Source organism: Sceloporus occidentalis, unplaced genomic scaffold (assembly GCF_023333645.1).
Source record: "Sceloporus occidentalis isolate IW3139 unplaced genomic scaffold, rSceOcc1.0.p SCAF_2, whole genome shotgun sequence".
NCBI lineage: Eukaryota > Metazoa > Chordata > Lepidosauria > Squamata > Phrynosomatidae > Sceloporus > Sceloporus occidentalis.
In genome coordinates this window covers 127,609,063-127,625,654 of record NW_028316982.1, presented here as the reverse complement: position 1 = coordinate 127,625,654, position 16,592 = coordinate 127,609,063, and the positions used below count along the sequence as shown (strand labels likewise).

The 16,592-nt window shown below is 47.9% G+C and overlaps 1 protein-coding gene across 8 annotated transcripts in view; it reads right to left on the bottom strand.

Moving 5' to 3' along the window:
* Window positions 1-16,592, bottom strand: part of LOC149319007 (WASH complex subunit 2A-like) — a 174,022-nt gene that overhangs the window by 128,562 nt on the left and 28,868 nt on the right. For all 8 annotated transcript variants that reach the window (XM_089510917.1, XM_089510914.1, XM_089510910.1 and 5 more), the window contains one exon: window positions 3,520-3,607. In XM_089510917.1, the coding sequence (XP_089367043.1) occupies window positions 3,520-3,607 (88 nt within the window). The remainder of the gene's footprint in view (window positions 1-3,519; window positions 3,608-16,592) is intronic.

Here is a 16,592-nt window from a genome sequence, read left to right as displayed (position 1 = left end):
GTTTTGCAATTTCGTCTGATACGTAAGAATTGTGAATATGGAAGGTTGTTTTTAAGAGGCATTGGATGATAGCTGTCGTATCTTAAAAAATAATTACCATCCATTGGTTTTTTGTATAAGTTCATTTCAAATGAGCCCCCTGCTGTATGAATATTTACATCCAGAAAATTCACTGTACAGGAACTGTATATCATATCAAATTTGATGCTTTCATGGATACTATTAAGAAAACCCAAAAATTCCTTAAGCGAAGTCTCAGATCCCACCCATATGCAAAAAATATCATCTAAAAATCTCTTCCACGTATTTATATGGGGGGGAGAATAGTTCATTGCTTAATATATATGAGCGTTCAAAATGGTTCATGTATAAGTTTGCCAACTCAGGGGCAAACTTACAACCCACTGCTACCCCAGAGGTTTGCCAGTAGAATTGGTTACCGAATTTAAAGTAATTTTTGGTCAGAGTTATTTATATGAGATGTAAGAGAAAATGAATAGGGGGGAGTCCCAAAGGTCTAGACAGCAAAACTGCTTCTAAAATCTCCAAGGCCTCATTTTGAGGAATGTTGGTGTAAAGTGATATGACATCCAATGTCACCAAAAAGAATTCTTCTACAGGTGGTTTAAGTTGTTCTATATATTTAACAAACTCCTTGGTGTCCTTTATATAAAAAGGTTTATCAGGAATTAAAGGTTTCAGGAAAGATGAAATATATATAGCCAATGGTTCCAAAATAGAACCACAGCCAGACACAATAGGTCTACCTAGAACTGGAATCTTATCCTTATGTATCTCAGGTAATAAGTAAAATAAAGGGATCCTACCCGGGGAATCCAATAAATATTCAAAAACGTTGGTTTTTATATATCCCATATTTAATGCCTCTTCCAGAGTGATTTTTATATATTTCAATATATCTTCTGTAGGGTCTTTCATGTATTCCTTATAGTGTTTTACATTTGCCAATTGGCTGTATGCCTCTATTTCATAATCTAGAGGCAAGAAGTCATGGGAGTATCTTTAGTTACCTCCCCTTCCTCTCGGGAAAGTTTGCCCTCTTCAGAGTCCAATGCCACGGAGTCTAAACTCTTTGGGGACCCCTCATCATCTAAGGAGTGGACTGATGGAGAGTGTTTGTGCTTATTAGTCTCTGGCGTATCTAGCTCTCTTTGCAGGAGGGTGATATGAGTGTTCTGAGTCTGAGCCCGAGTGGGAGGCTTCAACCTCTCCCTCTCTAGACCTTGAGGAGGTCTGAGAGATGACCGGAGTGGTTCGGACCTGGGTCTGGGGGCCTGACTGAGTCCCCAAAAAGTCAGTTATGGCCCCTTAGGGAAGCCCCTCCCCAGTTGGGCCCAAGAGCCCGCCCCTCTCTGAGACTGACCTGACTCCCGAGAGGTCCCATGGGGAGGGCACTGGTGGAGGGGTAGGAGGAAGAACAGCTGTCCCGGGTAGGGGCAGTCTGGAGGCTGTTGTCAGAGGCCTCCAAGATGGCTGCTGCCATCCAGGTATGTGGTTTCAAAATGGTGGCCCCCACTAGGAACCACATGGCCCGGTGACCTTGCTTTTGGGTTGGAACCAAGATGGCAGTGGCCATGACGGACCATGTGGCCAGGATGGCCACCCCCATTATTGACCGCGTGATCACGCGACCTGCTTCCGCGGGTCAGAGAAGGGCAATTGAGTCTCCCTGGGAAGAACCACCCACGGCTAGGTTCTGTAGCCCGAGAGGCCCCCCCACTGGAAGGGGTAAGCACTGTCCCGGTTGCTGAAGAGACCGGGCGGCAAACCCCCAGACATGGGGAGGGCCTGGTGAGGGACAGGCCCAACCAGCCCAGAAAGGGGGGGAAACAGGGAGGCAAAGGGACTGCCCCCACTCCCAATAAGTGTACTGCTGGGGCCCAGAGGTCACGGCCGCTGGGATCACCCTCCCCCTGGGAAGTCCTGGCAAGGCCCGGGGCTTCCTGGGCCAAGAAGGAGCAGAACCAGCGCACCATCTCTGGTGGTGGGGGGGAATTACTTACATCCTCCCCTACGACGGTCTCGAGCGCCGGCGGTGTAGGCTCTCCCTATTCCAACCCCGACCGGGTTGGCTAGGAACCCCTGGCCCCAGCAGCGGACAGCAGGGTAGCTCCCTCAGGCCGCTGCGGCTGCGCTTCCACTCCTTGGCTGGCTGATATTGTTGGGGCCTCAGGGTACACATCCGGCAAAGCCGGGGCTGGCCCAGGCTGAGTGGAAGCGAGCTCACCCACTGACCTGGCCTCTTCCTCACCCACCATGGAATCCAGAGAGGAGGAAGGAAAGAGGGGAGGAGAGTAGAAGAGAAAAGGGAGAGGGTTTTTTTTTTTGAGTGAGGAAAAATAGAAGAGGGAAAAAGGAGAAAAGGAGCAAGCCAGGCAAGTCTGGGGAGCTGAATCCAAATGGTATCCAAGTGTAGAGAAAAGGTTTTGGTTGCAGGCAACCAAAAGCACGTCCTACCAGGAGCTAGGCAGGAAGAAGACTGAGGTCACTAGGGGTCGCTCCGCTCATAGAGGCGGGGCCAGGCCCTGGCCTTTGTTTTCTTCTCTCCCTGCCTAACAGGGGCCTTGTAGGCAGAGCTACCCACTGATAGGATGCTCGTCTCCTCCTCTGCTGGGAAATCAAAGGAATTAAAATCCAAAATATGGAGTACAAGTTGCATGCCTTCACAGATGATCTAATGATCTGGCAAACCTGATTGAAAATATGAATGAACTACTAAGAGTACTAAAGGAATACAGTGAAGCATCAGGATTCCAAGTAAATGAAGAAAAATCCAAAATGTTGATAATGAATATGTATGAGCAGGAAAGACAAAAGATAAAAAAACCTCAACAAAATTTCAAATCAGTAAGGAAGATATTTAGGAATTTTAGATATAGAAGACCAGACAGAAGTGGCTGCTTTTTCTAATCATATTTGTAAATAACCAAATCCTAGTTTCTAAACCAGCAACGTATATATATTATATTAAAGCCCTCAAATTTAAGAGAGCTTTATCATTAGGTCGGTTTAATGCTCTCCCTACAGCAGTTTTGGAAGGGAAATATAGGAAACTCCCTTATGAAATACAATATTGCCTTTGTGACACGGATGCGTTAGAAACTACAGCACAAAGAATCACAGAATTATGTACTTTTGGACTGTCAGTTTTACAGGGATATTAATTACCAGTTGATCACCCGTTTCTTATCTAAATTTCTGGGCACTTTGATTATTTTTATTACATTATTTGCTGAATAATCAAAAGAATTTTACCAAAAGTGGCCAAGTTTTGTTACACAATGTGTAAGTTGCATCCTCAAATGGTAGTCAAAAAGCTTTGATGTTAGAGATCAATTTTATAAATTTAGTGTGTTTTACTAATTGTATTTATTGGTTGAAGACCAAAATAAAGTGTTTGTCTGTCTGTCCATATGTATGTGTATATACGTGTGTGTGTGTGTGTGTGTGTGTGTGTGTCAACTTTACAAAATGAAAACGAACTGAGAAGCAGCTTACACAATTGGTCGTCCTCCAGTTTACTTAGCATGTCCACTTTGATACGAGCTGCAAGTTCATCTGTAAATGATGCAGGCCTTTTCTTTTTCTAAAGCAGTCATGTAGGGATGAATAGGAGAGAGAAAAGACAGAATTATACTTAGTTTCAATGTGACTACCTATTACTTTTATAAGGCACTACAAATGGGGACATTGGCTCGTACCTGTGAAAAGTCTATTTCCTGTAGTTTGGGTTATGCTCCTCCCACTCGCTCCAGATAGGTAGGAAAGAAAGAAGAGCTTCTGGTGACCCCACATGGATGGAGCTAACCCCAGAAAGCCAGAATGCTCCAGAAAAATGTGAACAATTTATTTGCATTTCACAATATACAGAACTAGCCAAAGACAGCCAGTGAACTTATCTAACTTGCTCCCCATAGGGCAAAACTGGGTGGGCCAGAGTTTGGGTCCCTTATCTACTGGAAATGGACAAATCACAGGTAAGAACCAATGTCCCTTTTACTAGTAGATGAGAGCCCCAAAGCTAACCTGATTAGGGTGAGTGCTGCTGGCATCTCAATGACCTAGGTATGAGCATTTGCTGTAAGGCCCTGCTGCCAACTACAGCCTCAGCCAAGTCAAGCTGTTAATAATAATATAATAATAATAATTTCTTTATAGCCCGCCCAATCACAAGGAATCCGGGTGGGTTACAGCAATAAAAATAAGATAAAACAGAGTGACATAAGTCACAGTAAACTAGTTAGGCTAGTGATGCCTAACAAACATGTATGATGGCTTCCACATGGCCACTCTGTTGGTCTCTGCTACCTATGATGGCTACAGGCATTAATATGGCTGTACTCTGGTGTGAGTGGCTAAGTTTCTGGTGGTGACCACCCAAGGACTCAGGGCAGATAGTAATGCATGGCCTGATCCACCTGCTAGGATGGAAGCTGATGTCTTCTTGCCCTTGGAATAGGACTTAAAGGAGACAAAATGGGGCGTCAGAGGAACAAAAGCTGCTTGTCCTCTTTGGGTAGATGTAGGAGGCTCTCCAGGCATTGTATGTGTTTTACATTCTTTCCAATTCCTTGGATAGATGAAGGAGTCAGTTCTAGCCATTTTTATCTGCTTATGTTCTAACAAGGGACCAGTTGAACGGCAAGCCCATCTGCAGGCATTCTTATTTAAAATGTAACTATTTAGACTAGTTAACAGATACTTCTGCTCTTCTTTCTGGCAGACCCCCACAGGGCTTTTCAAGATGTCTGTGTGGGGTTGGAAGCAATTCCTTAGTAGAATAAACTGCTGTTATTGTTTTAATGCATTAAGGAGGAGAACAAGGAATACAGGTTTCTTCTGGGATGGAGGGGAGGCTTTTTTGTTTCTGAATAAGAATTTTCTTATCCACATCTATTTCTGAAGATAACCTTTTCAAAGCAGAGGTTCTCAAAGAAGTTACAATCATGTACTCATCCTGTGCCTTAGGATGGCACAGCTAAGACAAAAAAGCTCTGACCATAATGGAGGCAGGAAGGGAGGCCCCTGAGGAGTGGAAAAAACCATCATGTGACTTTTATGGCTAGCCACTCCCCCTGGTGAATTAGTTTCCAGGCATCTCTTCTGTCATGTTAATAATTGGTGGGTGGCAGGGGATTGTCAGGAACAGGGCATCCATCAGGAGGAAGAACTACAGTGCAGATCCCAAATTCATGGGCTAACAGCAATAATATGAACATAGGAAGAGGTTAACCAGCACCCCTCTAAATCTGAGCCCCCTGCCGCCACTACTTGCACTACCAAGGAAGTATGCCTAGGCAGTAGCTTCTTCCAGGCAGTGAGGAAATTACTCTTGAGTTAGAAGTGCCTGAAGGCCATTCTTATTCAAGGGCAGGCAGCTGCATATAGCACATAGTTTAGCTCTGACATTCATTCATAAGACATTTTTTTTACCAGCCTCAGCTTCAAAGTTAGGGTTTTAAAGCTTGCCCATTTCACCATCAGGCAGGCTCTAAAGTAATCTGACTGCATTAGGGCTTGGCCTTGAGAGAGTCGTTGATTGTTCACTGGATGTCTCTGTCTAGTTTTGTATATTCTACAAATAAATTGTTTACGTTTTTCTGGAGCATTCGGCTGTTGTAGAACTGGCCTTCTGGGGTTAGCTCCATGTGGAAACACTGGAACTCAAATTACAAGATGTGGGAAGCTTATCCACTGGGAAAATACATTATATTTCAGAAAAGTACATATATTTCCAGCTCTATAAATACAAAGAGACAGTAACAGCAACAACCAAAACAAGAGGTTCGGGTACATTAATAGTTAACATAATTTTACCATCTGGAGGTGAATTTCATGTATTGAAAAAATGATCAATGAAAGGGCAAAAAATGAACTCAAGCCCTCTCAAGTATTAGGAAATAGTGAGAAGCAGGTTTGGAAAGAAAGAGGTTCACAAGAGTCTTGGTTCTGGATTGCACAATAAATAATACTCTTAAACCTAGGGATGGAGAATCTAGAAAAGCTCTCAGGGGCCACATTTCAACTATGGACAGCCAAAATACAATTCTTACTGACAATACAGTAGACCAATTCACAAGTAAGCAAAGCAAGTTGCTGGTTGATTATCTAGTTTGAAGTGACCAGGATTCAGCATCACTTTCAAATAGCATTCCAAATGCAGTTTATTCTAGGATTACCATTTGTCCTAAAAAAAACCCAGGACATTCCCAGCTTTAAGGCTTTTCTGAAATGCCTTATCCCGATTGTAGCTGTGTGTCCTGGTTTTCTGTGGCTTCCTAAGCTGCGGTCGGGGTTCAGAGTAGGTACAGAGGCAGCGAGGAGCAGAGAAATGGTGCCTACAAAGGAGGATCCTCATCCTTTACTCTCCTTTTCCCTCTATCTCCTCCACTTCTCCCTCCCCTTCCTCCTCTTATTCTTCCTCCTTCTCTTCTTTTTCCAGTGCCGCTGCCTCTCTTTCCCCAACCCACCTTGAGAGAAGAGCCAGCACCTGGGGAGGGGGCAACCCAAAGGACTAGCAGGCAGAACCAGGAGCATGTGGGGAAAACCCTGAGCCCCAGAAGGCCAGCTCTGGAACCCTGAGGAACCCCCCCCCCCCCCCGCATTCAATTTTGTAAGGTTCTGCCATGAAGGTACCTCAGAATCAATATAATGAGTTTTGTTAGATAAGGTTGGAAAATGATGAGTTTAATTTTATTATTTAAAAAATGTTGTATTGAACTGCTTCTAGAATAGAGAGGGGGGAGGGATTTGCAACTGTAGGGTTGTTATCAGTATTGCTTCAAGTTTGGTATGTGTGGGGAGAGTGGAGACTGGGAATGGAGCTTTTCAAGGTTAGACTATCTGGGGGAAATGAATGGGTGTGTAAAAAAGGGTCTCTATGGCAACCTCAGCTTCTAGTTGGTTTAGCTTGGGAATTGGGAGGACTTTGGAGAGAGTTAAGTATTGGATATAGTTTCTGCTGGCTTTAGACCTTGCAAAAACCTATTAATGGATGCATTTTGCCTGAGTTCATCAATAAAGCTTCTTTTGATTCAAATGAGTTTTATTTTTTGAGCACAGATCTGACACCAGATCTCACACAGGGTGAGCAGACACTGTCCTTTTTTCAGGAAGCACCTTCCATTTCAGCTTTCTGTCCAAAAAGAATTCCAAAATGTCCCCCATTTTGAGCCTGGCTGAGAAGCCTGGATTTACATTTCCATGAATGTTTTCTGCTTTTTGCTCATGTCCTCGATTTTCCTCAAAGGTTCTACAATTCTCAGTGCCTTAGTCTTTCTTTTGTCATGATCATCTGGTCATCTGGTATACATCCAGGCTTCTTATTAGTAAGACTACAGATGAAGGGACCCTTTGGAGTTCCTCCTGGAAAGAAGGTTGAAACGTCCTGGAAAAGGAGGATGTCTGGTTGCTCTGAGGGAAAGAAAAAGGGTGGGAAGGGGAGTTGAGGCTCCTGGGTGTGCCTGAGAGAAAGAAGTTGCAACTAAGTGGGGCTCTTCTTTTTCTCCCACCTTCTCCTCCTCCAGGAAGCCTCTCTCTGGGGGAAAGTGCAGGCTGTTTGCTTCACATCCCCCGGTGTTTCCCATCTCCCTTTCTCCCCACCTCCATCCCAGTGCCCCCCACGATCCTTCTTCCCTGCCTCACCTCACAAAGCTTGGCCCCAACAAAGAGCCCACCAGAAAAAGGTCTCTCTCTCTCACTCCCCACCGAGGGACACTGGTTTCTTTTGTTATTGCCATTGCTGGAGGGCAGAGAGGGAAGGAAAGGCACTTGGAAACATATGTACACAGTCTTTGGCCCTAAGCCCGGGCTTAGGTAACATTGGGGAGATAGCGGCGAAAACGAACATTGGGTACTTACCGTGATATGTTCATTTCCAGCAGATGAGGGTCCTGGCATCCTGTAACCTGGGTTATGCACCTCCCATTCACTCCTGTAGGCAGGGACAAAGAAAGACCGGCTCCTATATAGGGAGGAGCTAACCCCCCTGGGCCTCAGTCAATGACAAGCCAAGCGAGTAGCAGATAAATCAAGAACTGAAGCTTTATTGGTAAAAAACACCAATGTAACCTAAAACTCTAAAGACCAACTCCAGGGAGCCTGGCCTCACTAAGGAAACAAGCAACCAGCAAGCAAACAGAAAACTAGGCAAGTCAACCACCAGGCTGGACTGGTCCGCAGGTGGCACCAAGAGTGGGCAGGATGCCAGGACCATCATCTGCTGGAAATGAACGTATCACGTTAAGTACCCAACGTTCGTTTTCCCAGCAGAGAGGGTCCTGACCTCCTGTAACCTGGGATTTACAAAAGCCCTCTCCAGAAGGAAGGGAAGGTGCCTAACCGGAGCCTGCGGACCCAGCTACCATCTGTTGGAGGATCCTTCTGCCGAAGGCCGCCTGCAGATTGGAACACATCCAGCTTATAGTATCTAATGAAGGTGGAGGGAGGCTTCCATGTTGCCGCCCTACAAATCTCCGCTAAGGAGGCATTAGTGACTAGAGCCGCAGATGTAGATGCGCTCCTTGTAGCGTGAACCAACACCCCCTCAGGGAGAGCGAGGTCTAGGACCCAGTAGCCCTCTTTGATACATGTCCTGATCCACCTACTCAGGGTAGAAACGCCCCTTACGCCCCAAGGACCCCTGGCAGAAGGAGACAAACAAGGCCTCAGAGACCCTAAATGTACCAGTTCTCTTGATATAGACCTTCAGAGCCCTGCGCACATCCAGGGTGTGCCAGATTTTTTCCAAGTCCTTCTTGGGATTGGGACAAAAGGAAGGCAGCAAGATGTCCTGGGAGATGTGAAACGCCGAATTAACCTTGGGCAAGAAGGTGGGGTCCGGTCGGAGACACACAGAGTCTGGCCTGAAAATACATAAGTCCTTGCGGACTGACAGGGCTCCCAGCTCTGACACCTGTCTGGCAGAGGTTATGGCTGTAAGGAAGATGACCTTAAGGGTAAGGTGTTTTAGGGAGGCCTCACGGATAGGCTCGAACGGTCCCACTGTCAGAGCCTTTAGGACTGTGTGAAGATCCCAAGCTGGGAAACGATGCCTGGTGAGGGGAGCCTTGTTGGAGACGCCCTTTAACAGCCTCCTAATGTGGGGGTGGGACGACATAGCTGTAGCTTTCCTATGGGGCAACACTGAAGTGATAGCCGCCACCTGTCTCCTGACTGTGTTAGGCCTGAGACCCTTTTTTATGCCATCCTGTAGAAATTGAAGTAAGTCTGGGACTGAGAAGCTGAGATAGCTTATGTGTTTTAGTTTGCACCATCTCTTAAAGGACCTAAAAGTGGCCTCGTAGATGCGGTTGGTCGATGGACGCCTTGAAGCCAGGATGGAATCTATGACCTCGGAAGAGTAGCCGCATCGCTGTAACATGTCGCGTTCAGCCTCCAGGTGTGAAGGTTCAACCACTCTGGGTCGGGGTGAAGAACCTGGCCCTGGCTCAGGAGATCCTGGCCGTGAGGGAGGGCCAGGGAGTCCGATGCCATGGTCAGGATCTCGGAGAACCACACCCTCCTGGGCCACGCCAGTGCCACCAGAATCAGGTCGATCTTGTCTCTTCAGATCTTGGCCACCAGCCTGGGCACAAGGGGCAGCGGAGGAAAGGCATAGACCAGCGTCCTTGGCCACTGAAGGTTGAAGGCGTCGACCGCTTCGGCGCCCTCTGTTTGAAACCGTGACACGAACCTGGGCAGCTTGGTGTTTATCGGGGCGGCGAACATGTCTACCTCTGGCCGACCCAGTCGACGAGTTATCTGTTGGAACACCTCTGGGTGAAGCGCCCATTCGCCTTGGTTGATGTCTGACCTGCTTAGCCAGTCCGTGACTGTGTTGAGCTCCCCCTGAAGATGTTCAGCCTCGATGGAGATGAGGTTGGCTTCTGCCCATTGGAACAGCAAGCGTGTCTCGTTCATCAGATCTCACGACCTTGTCCCGCCCTCGCGGTTGAGGTGAGCCTTGGTTGTCACGTTGTCCGTCCTGACTAGGACTGACCTGTTGCAGACTGACTAGTGAAAGGCCCTGAGAGCCAGCCTGACCGCCCTCAGCTCTAGCCACTTGATGGACATGGTCTGTTCTTTGGGCGACCATCTCCCCTGCACCATATGGGGCCTGCAATGAGCCCCCCAACCCCTCAGGCTCGCGTCAGTCGTTATCAGGACCTTTGGGGGACACCAGATCTGCCGACCCCTGTGTACCGCTGGTGATATCCACCACCGCAGTGAGTCGAGGACCTGGGGTGTAACAGAAATCTTGACGTTGGACCTTGTTGCTACGGCCTCCTGATGGGGAAGGAGTAACCACTGAAGGGGTCTGGAGTGGAATCTGGCCCATGGGACGCAGTCCCTCGCTGCTACCATCAGGCCCTGGGCCGAGTCAGAATCTGGGCAACCGCCCTGGATGTGGCTTGGATCCTTTCTGGTGTGAAGGAAATCAGGCCCCTTTCTGTGTCGAGGCGTGCTCCCAAGTGCAGGATCTGACGTGCTGGTCTGGTGGAACTCTTTGCCATGTTGACCAGGAACCCATGGTCCTCCAGGGAACGTAGGATCTGATGTATGTCGGCCTGGCCCTGGTGTAGTGTAGGCGACCAGATGAGCAGATCGTCCAGGTAAGGGTAGACATGGATCCCTCTTGTCCTCCAGTGTGACACTAGCGCCACCAAGACTTTTGTGAACACCCTCGGAGCCGATGACAGACCGAAGGGCAGGGCCTTGTATTGGTAGTGGCGGTTGTCGTAGGCGAACCTCAGGTAACATCAGTGGTTGGGGTGAACCGGAATATGAAAATAGGCATCGCACAAGTCTAAGGAAGAGAGAAAGTCCCTGGGCTGAAGGGCCTCCAGAATGGACTTGAGGGTTTCCATCCGGAACTTTTTGTTGGTTATGTAGGTGTTGACCCTTCTTAAGTTTAGAATCGTCCTCCAAGAACCGTTCTTCTTTGGAACCAAGAAGAAAGTGGAATAGCAGCCTCTACTCCATTGAGAAACCGGGACCTCCTCTATGGCCCCCAAGTGGAGCAAGTCTCTGATGGCCTCCAGTAGGAGGTGATGCTTGGCCAAGTCCTTTGTCTTTGGGGATGGAATAAATCTCTCGTGGGGCAAGTGGTGGAACTCTATTCTGTAACCCGACCTCAGGGTGTTCAGCACCCATTGGTCTTTGGTGGATTGTTCCCAAATTGCAACAAAGTCTCTCAGCCTGCCCCCACTGGGGGCGCCCCATCATTGTTGTTGCTGTTTGCGAGCTCCCCTTCCGCCTCCGATCTGGCCTCTCTGTTGGAAAGGTGGCCTGGATTGTCTGGGCTGAAGTCTGGAATCGCCCCAGCATTGGCCAAAGGTTCTTGGAGTCTCTGGTTTGGAAGGAAGAGGAGGGGGAGAAGGGTCTGGAGGAACGAAAAAACTGCTTTCTGGGCCTAGACCTAGACCTGGCTTCTAGTTTCAGGCCCCCTGGCAAGGACTTTTTCTTGTCCTTGTCTTCTATGAGGACCTGGTCGAGTGACTTGCCAAACAATTTTGTCCCAAGAAAGGAAGTGAAGGCCAAATTGTTCTTGGATTTGGCATCCACATTCCAGTTTTTAAGCCAGAGCTGGTGGCGAACCGTGACTGCCGCTGCCTGAGCCCTGGCACAATACTGGATTGCGTCTAACGTCCCATTGGCCATGTAGGCCGATGCCAAGGCTATCTTGTTAAGGCCCTGTCTGAGGTAGGGCTTATGGAGAGGCACCTCCTGCAGGAGTTCTCTCATCCATTGGAGCCACTATGGATGCTGCTGCTGCCGCCCTTATAGCCACTGACATAGCCTCATGGGCCTTTTTGAGGGCCGTCTCAGCATTTTTGTCCTCCGGAATTTTTAACATGTCCTTCCCGTCCTTACAGAAGACGGCGGACAAGACCAAAGTGGACACCGGGGCATCCACAACTGGGACCTGGAACTTCTCCATCATGAAAGGAGGGAAACTATAAAGCTTTTCAAGAGAGCTGGGATATGGGCCCAACACAGCAGGCTTGTCCCACACGGCCTTAATGACCTCCATGAGGTTAACTGGGCACAGGATCTCAGCCAGGGTAGGAGTAGGAACAGGGAACAGCGCTTCACCCACCCTCGGCAACTCGGACTCTTGTGAGGCTCTGCCCTCCGTCGGAGGAGCAATAGCGAGTGATTTAAGGGTCTTTTTGAGGAGCCTAGGGAAATCCTCTATCTAGAAAAGACACGCCGAGACAGTAGGGGGGTCTGGCTCGCAGGCCTCATCCTCCCCAGACAGCTCACCCTCCTCTAAATCCTCCCTGGCGTCAGCCTCAGCGTCTCCCTCCAGATCTGAGGAGGTCAGGCCGGCCTGGTGGTGGTGGTGCGAAGATCGCCTGCACCTCTTGGGGGGCGCTCGCCGCTGGCGACGGCCTCAGAGTCGGAGAGGGAGACCTCATCCTCCTCTCCAGGCCGCCTAGCCAGGTCTAGCTCTGTCTGCCCTAACTGGGCGGGAGACAACTCTGCGACATCGTGGCTAGATCGAGGGCGAGTGGAGGAGGGGGGGACTGCCTGGGAGCCCTCAAGATGGTGGCCCCCATCATCATCCCTAAGATGGAGGCCCCCATGGACCTCACCAAGATGGCAACCGCCGTCCACGTGGCCAAGATGGCAACTCCCATCGGGTCGCCCAAGATGGAAGCCCCCATCCCTGCCTCTAAGATGGCACCCGCCATCCAAAGGCTCACTCTTGCCGACGTCAGCGGCCGGGGCCACTCTGGGAAAAGGCTCCACCGCAGCAAGGCCGGCCTGGGGCTCGGCTTGCGGAACGCCGAGGGCCGCCAGGAAACGTGGCTGGAGCGCCCAGCCAGCCCCCAGCGCTGCCGCCAGAGCCTGGAGGTCTCCTAGGCCAGCGGCAGGTAGGCAGCTGGGGGGACGAAGGAGGGACCTGCTCCCAGGTCCCCACGCATGCGGGCACTCTCTGCAGCGGCAGAGGCTCCGTCTTAGCCCATGGCCTGCAGGGGCTCGACAGAGGGGAAGGCTGTGGTGGCCCGCTAACATGGGGCTGGGACATGGGGTCAGGAAGGCCCCCAACCTGTCTCCCTAAGCCTAAGGAGAGGTCTCCTACCCCCAGAAGGTTTGCTGCCTCGCGGGTGAAGACAGCCCTTACAAAATCACCTAGCTCCCGGACTGAACTCACCTCCAGGAAGTTGAATGGAGCCGAGGCCTCTTCGACACCTTGGGGACCTGGCCGGCCCGGGTGGAAGGACGGGGCCTGCTCAGCGCCTCCAAGGGCTATCCTCCCCTCTGGCTGAGCCTCTGGCTCAACCTCTGCCGCCGGCTCTCCCTGGCGAGCTGACAGACACTGGCCTGGAGAAGCCTGAACCAGGGAGGTCCCTTCACCAATGTTCCTAGGGTCCTCTGCCATAGCCCACCACCAAGAGGAAGAGGGGAGGCAGCGGGGAGAGGGAGCAGGTAGTGTCCTAGACTGCAGCCAGCATACATAAACAACGCTAATAAGGATGTCTCAGCAAGGTAATTAGCAAACACTGGAACCAGTCCACAAACCTTGCAAGGAGTCAAAGAGCAAGCCAAAAGCCAGAGCCGAAGTCAGGGAAACAGAGGTCAGCATAGTCAGTCCAGTCCAGGGTCAGGGCAGCAGAAGGTAGCAAGAGTCCAGTCCGTTCCAAGGTCAAGAGTCAAGGCAACAAGGAGCCAGTGCCGGCAGCAATCACACCAAAGGATCATGCAATAAACTCTGACACTGAGTTGATTTCTCTCTGCTCCTTAAGTAAGAGAAACTCTTTCCCATGCCACCTGAGGCTGATTTGCTAATTGCCTCTCTGCAATTCTCCTGGATCTACGCCTGCAAGCACTCTCAGCCCTTCTTTGCTTAAAGGAAGGCATGTCCAGGCATGATTCCTCCCCAGAGTCACTACTAGGCTGTTGCACCACAAGAGGAATCTCACCAGCACTAGGACCTGACTGAGCCTCCTCCTCTGGGGCTGGGAGATCACAGCTGGGACCTGGCAGAGCAGGATTAGCACTTGGTGTATCCTCAATTAGCTCTTGCTCTGGAGGAGGCCCATCCTCCTCCTCATCCTCCGAGACCTGTTCTTGGCTGGCCATGACAGGGAGGCAAAAAAGAATTCTGACCGCTTCGATGAAGGAAAGGACTTCGCTGGCTGGAGAAGTATGTCCTGCTAGGAGCGTAGGCAGGAACAAGACTGAGGTCCAGGGGGGTTAGCTCCTCCCTATATAGGGGCCGGTCTTTGTCCCTGCCTACAGGAGCGAATGGGAGGTGCATAACCCAGGTTATAGGATGCCAGGACCCTCTCTGCTGGGAAAAGACTCCCAACCCAAACAACCGTTCGGAGGTGGAGGGTCAAAGGTACTCTACCCACTCTCAGGAGAGGTGCCTTTGCTAGAGCTTGGGAAATCAGAGGAAGGACATTTGCAGCTGGAGATGTTTGGTGGATGAAAAGCAGTCTGTACATGCTCAGGGGTGCTTTTATCAGAGCTTGGGAAGCCAGAGAAGGGAGCATTTGCAGCTGGAGGGCTGGAGGGTAAAAAGCACTCTGCACACACTCCGGGGTGCCCTTATCACAGCTTTTGGGAATCCAGAGCAGGAATGCCAAAACTGTTATGCTGGACTTTATTAGAGATGTGCAGATGGATATGGTTGGAGGGTAGAAAGCATTCTGCACATGCTCATTAAGGGTGTCGATATCAGAGCTTAGGAAGCGAAAGGGAGTAGTTTTGCAGCTGGAGGCAGTTGGATGGTCTAAAGCACTCTATACATGCTCAGAGGTGTCTTTGTCAGAGCTTGGGAACCTAGAGAGGGAGTGCTAGAACCATCGTAGACATGGTTAGAGGAGTACAGATGGAGATGATTAAAAAGCATACCAAAATTCAATGGGTTTACTTTCTTTTCAGAAGTACATGACTCCTTTTCAAGAATTGACTTATTTTTGGCATCTAGATCTTTGCTATCTTTAATCCAATCTATGGATATTATGTCAAATTATGAATCAGACCATAATCTTATAACGATGAAACTTTTTCCAAAAAAGAGACAGTATACTTGGAGATTACAAGAAGAAATATTAAAGGAAAGAAAAAAAACCAGTCGCTATTGTCAAAGAAAACGTAAGATTATACTTCAAAGAAAATAAAACAGAGGATGTGTTGAAAAAAACAATATGGGATGCAGGAAAAGCTGTGATTAGAGGACTATTTATAATAAATCAAATTGAGAACGGAAAAAAAAGGAGTGAAAGAGAAAATAAATTAATGCAAGAATTGAATATGAAAGAGGAAGAATGGGGGGAAAAAGGTGACAAAAAACTAAAGTGTGATATTGATAACCTGAAGCTACAGTTAAAATTAATAGCAGAGAAATAAATTGAAAGAAAACTTAAAATACTTAAACAAACACAATTCGAATCTGGTAATAAAGCTGGTAAATTATTGGCATCAAAACTAAAAAAAGAGAAAGGAAGAAAACTAATTACAGAAATATATGAAGAAGGAGAAGTTATTACAAATAGTACGAATATAAAAAAATGCTTTTGTAAATTTTTATAATAATTTGTACAAGAAAGGAAACATAAAAGAATCGCATAAAGAAAAAGTTAGGAAATATCTAGAAGACCAAAAAATTCAGCGAATAAGTGAAGAAGAAAGGCAATGTATAAATCACCCAATAACATCTGAGGAAATATCTGAGGCCATCAGAAAATTAAAAATCTAAAAAGCCACTGTTCCAGATGGTCACCCAGCTGTTTACTACAAGAAATTGGAAGAAGTATTAATAGAGCCTCTAAAAGAAGGTATGAAAGACATTTATTTAAAAGGGATACCAGACTCATGGAAAAGAGCCTACATATCTTTAACCCCTAAAGGGAATTGTGAGAAGCAAGAGACAAGTAATTTCAGACCAATTTGACTAACCAATACGGACTATAAAAATTTTACTACGATCTCAGCAAACAGATTAAAAACATTTGTAAGTACAATAATAAAAGATGATCAAAATGGTTTTATACCAGGCAGACAAATACAGACAGGGCAAAATAAAGCTGTTTTGAGTCACTTTGGAGGTATGGTGTTTAAATGTTACATGCATCCTAAGAGTTCAAAATCCACACAAAAGCCACGCTCCAGTCCTAAGGACTGGAGTGCAGCTTTGGTGCAACTTCCAGACTCTTAGGACGCATGCATCATTGAAACACCATACCGCCAAAGTGACCAGAAGCAGCTTTATTTTGGCCTGTCTGTATAGGGCCAAAAGACAATATCAGAACAGTATTGAATTTGATAGAGCATTATGAACAACACAATGAGCGTAAGTTTGCTATGATCATGGTTGATGCTGAAAAAGCATTTGACAGAATGGATTAGATCTTCATGAAAGAAACATTTAAAAAGATGGAAATGGGAGAGATGTTTATAAGATGGATTTCTGCAATTTATAGATAAAAAAGCTCAGATTCTCATCAATCAAGAAATAACAGAGTGTAAATCAACTGAAAGAGGAAACAAACAGGGGTGTCCCTTGTCACCCCTGCTATTTATTTTGGTACTAGAGGTGCTTAATAATAAGATAA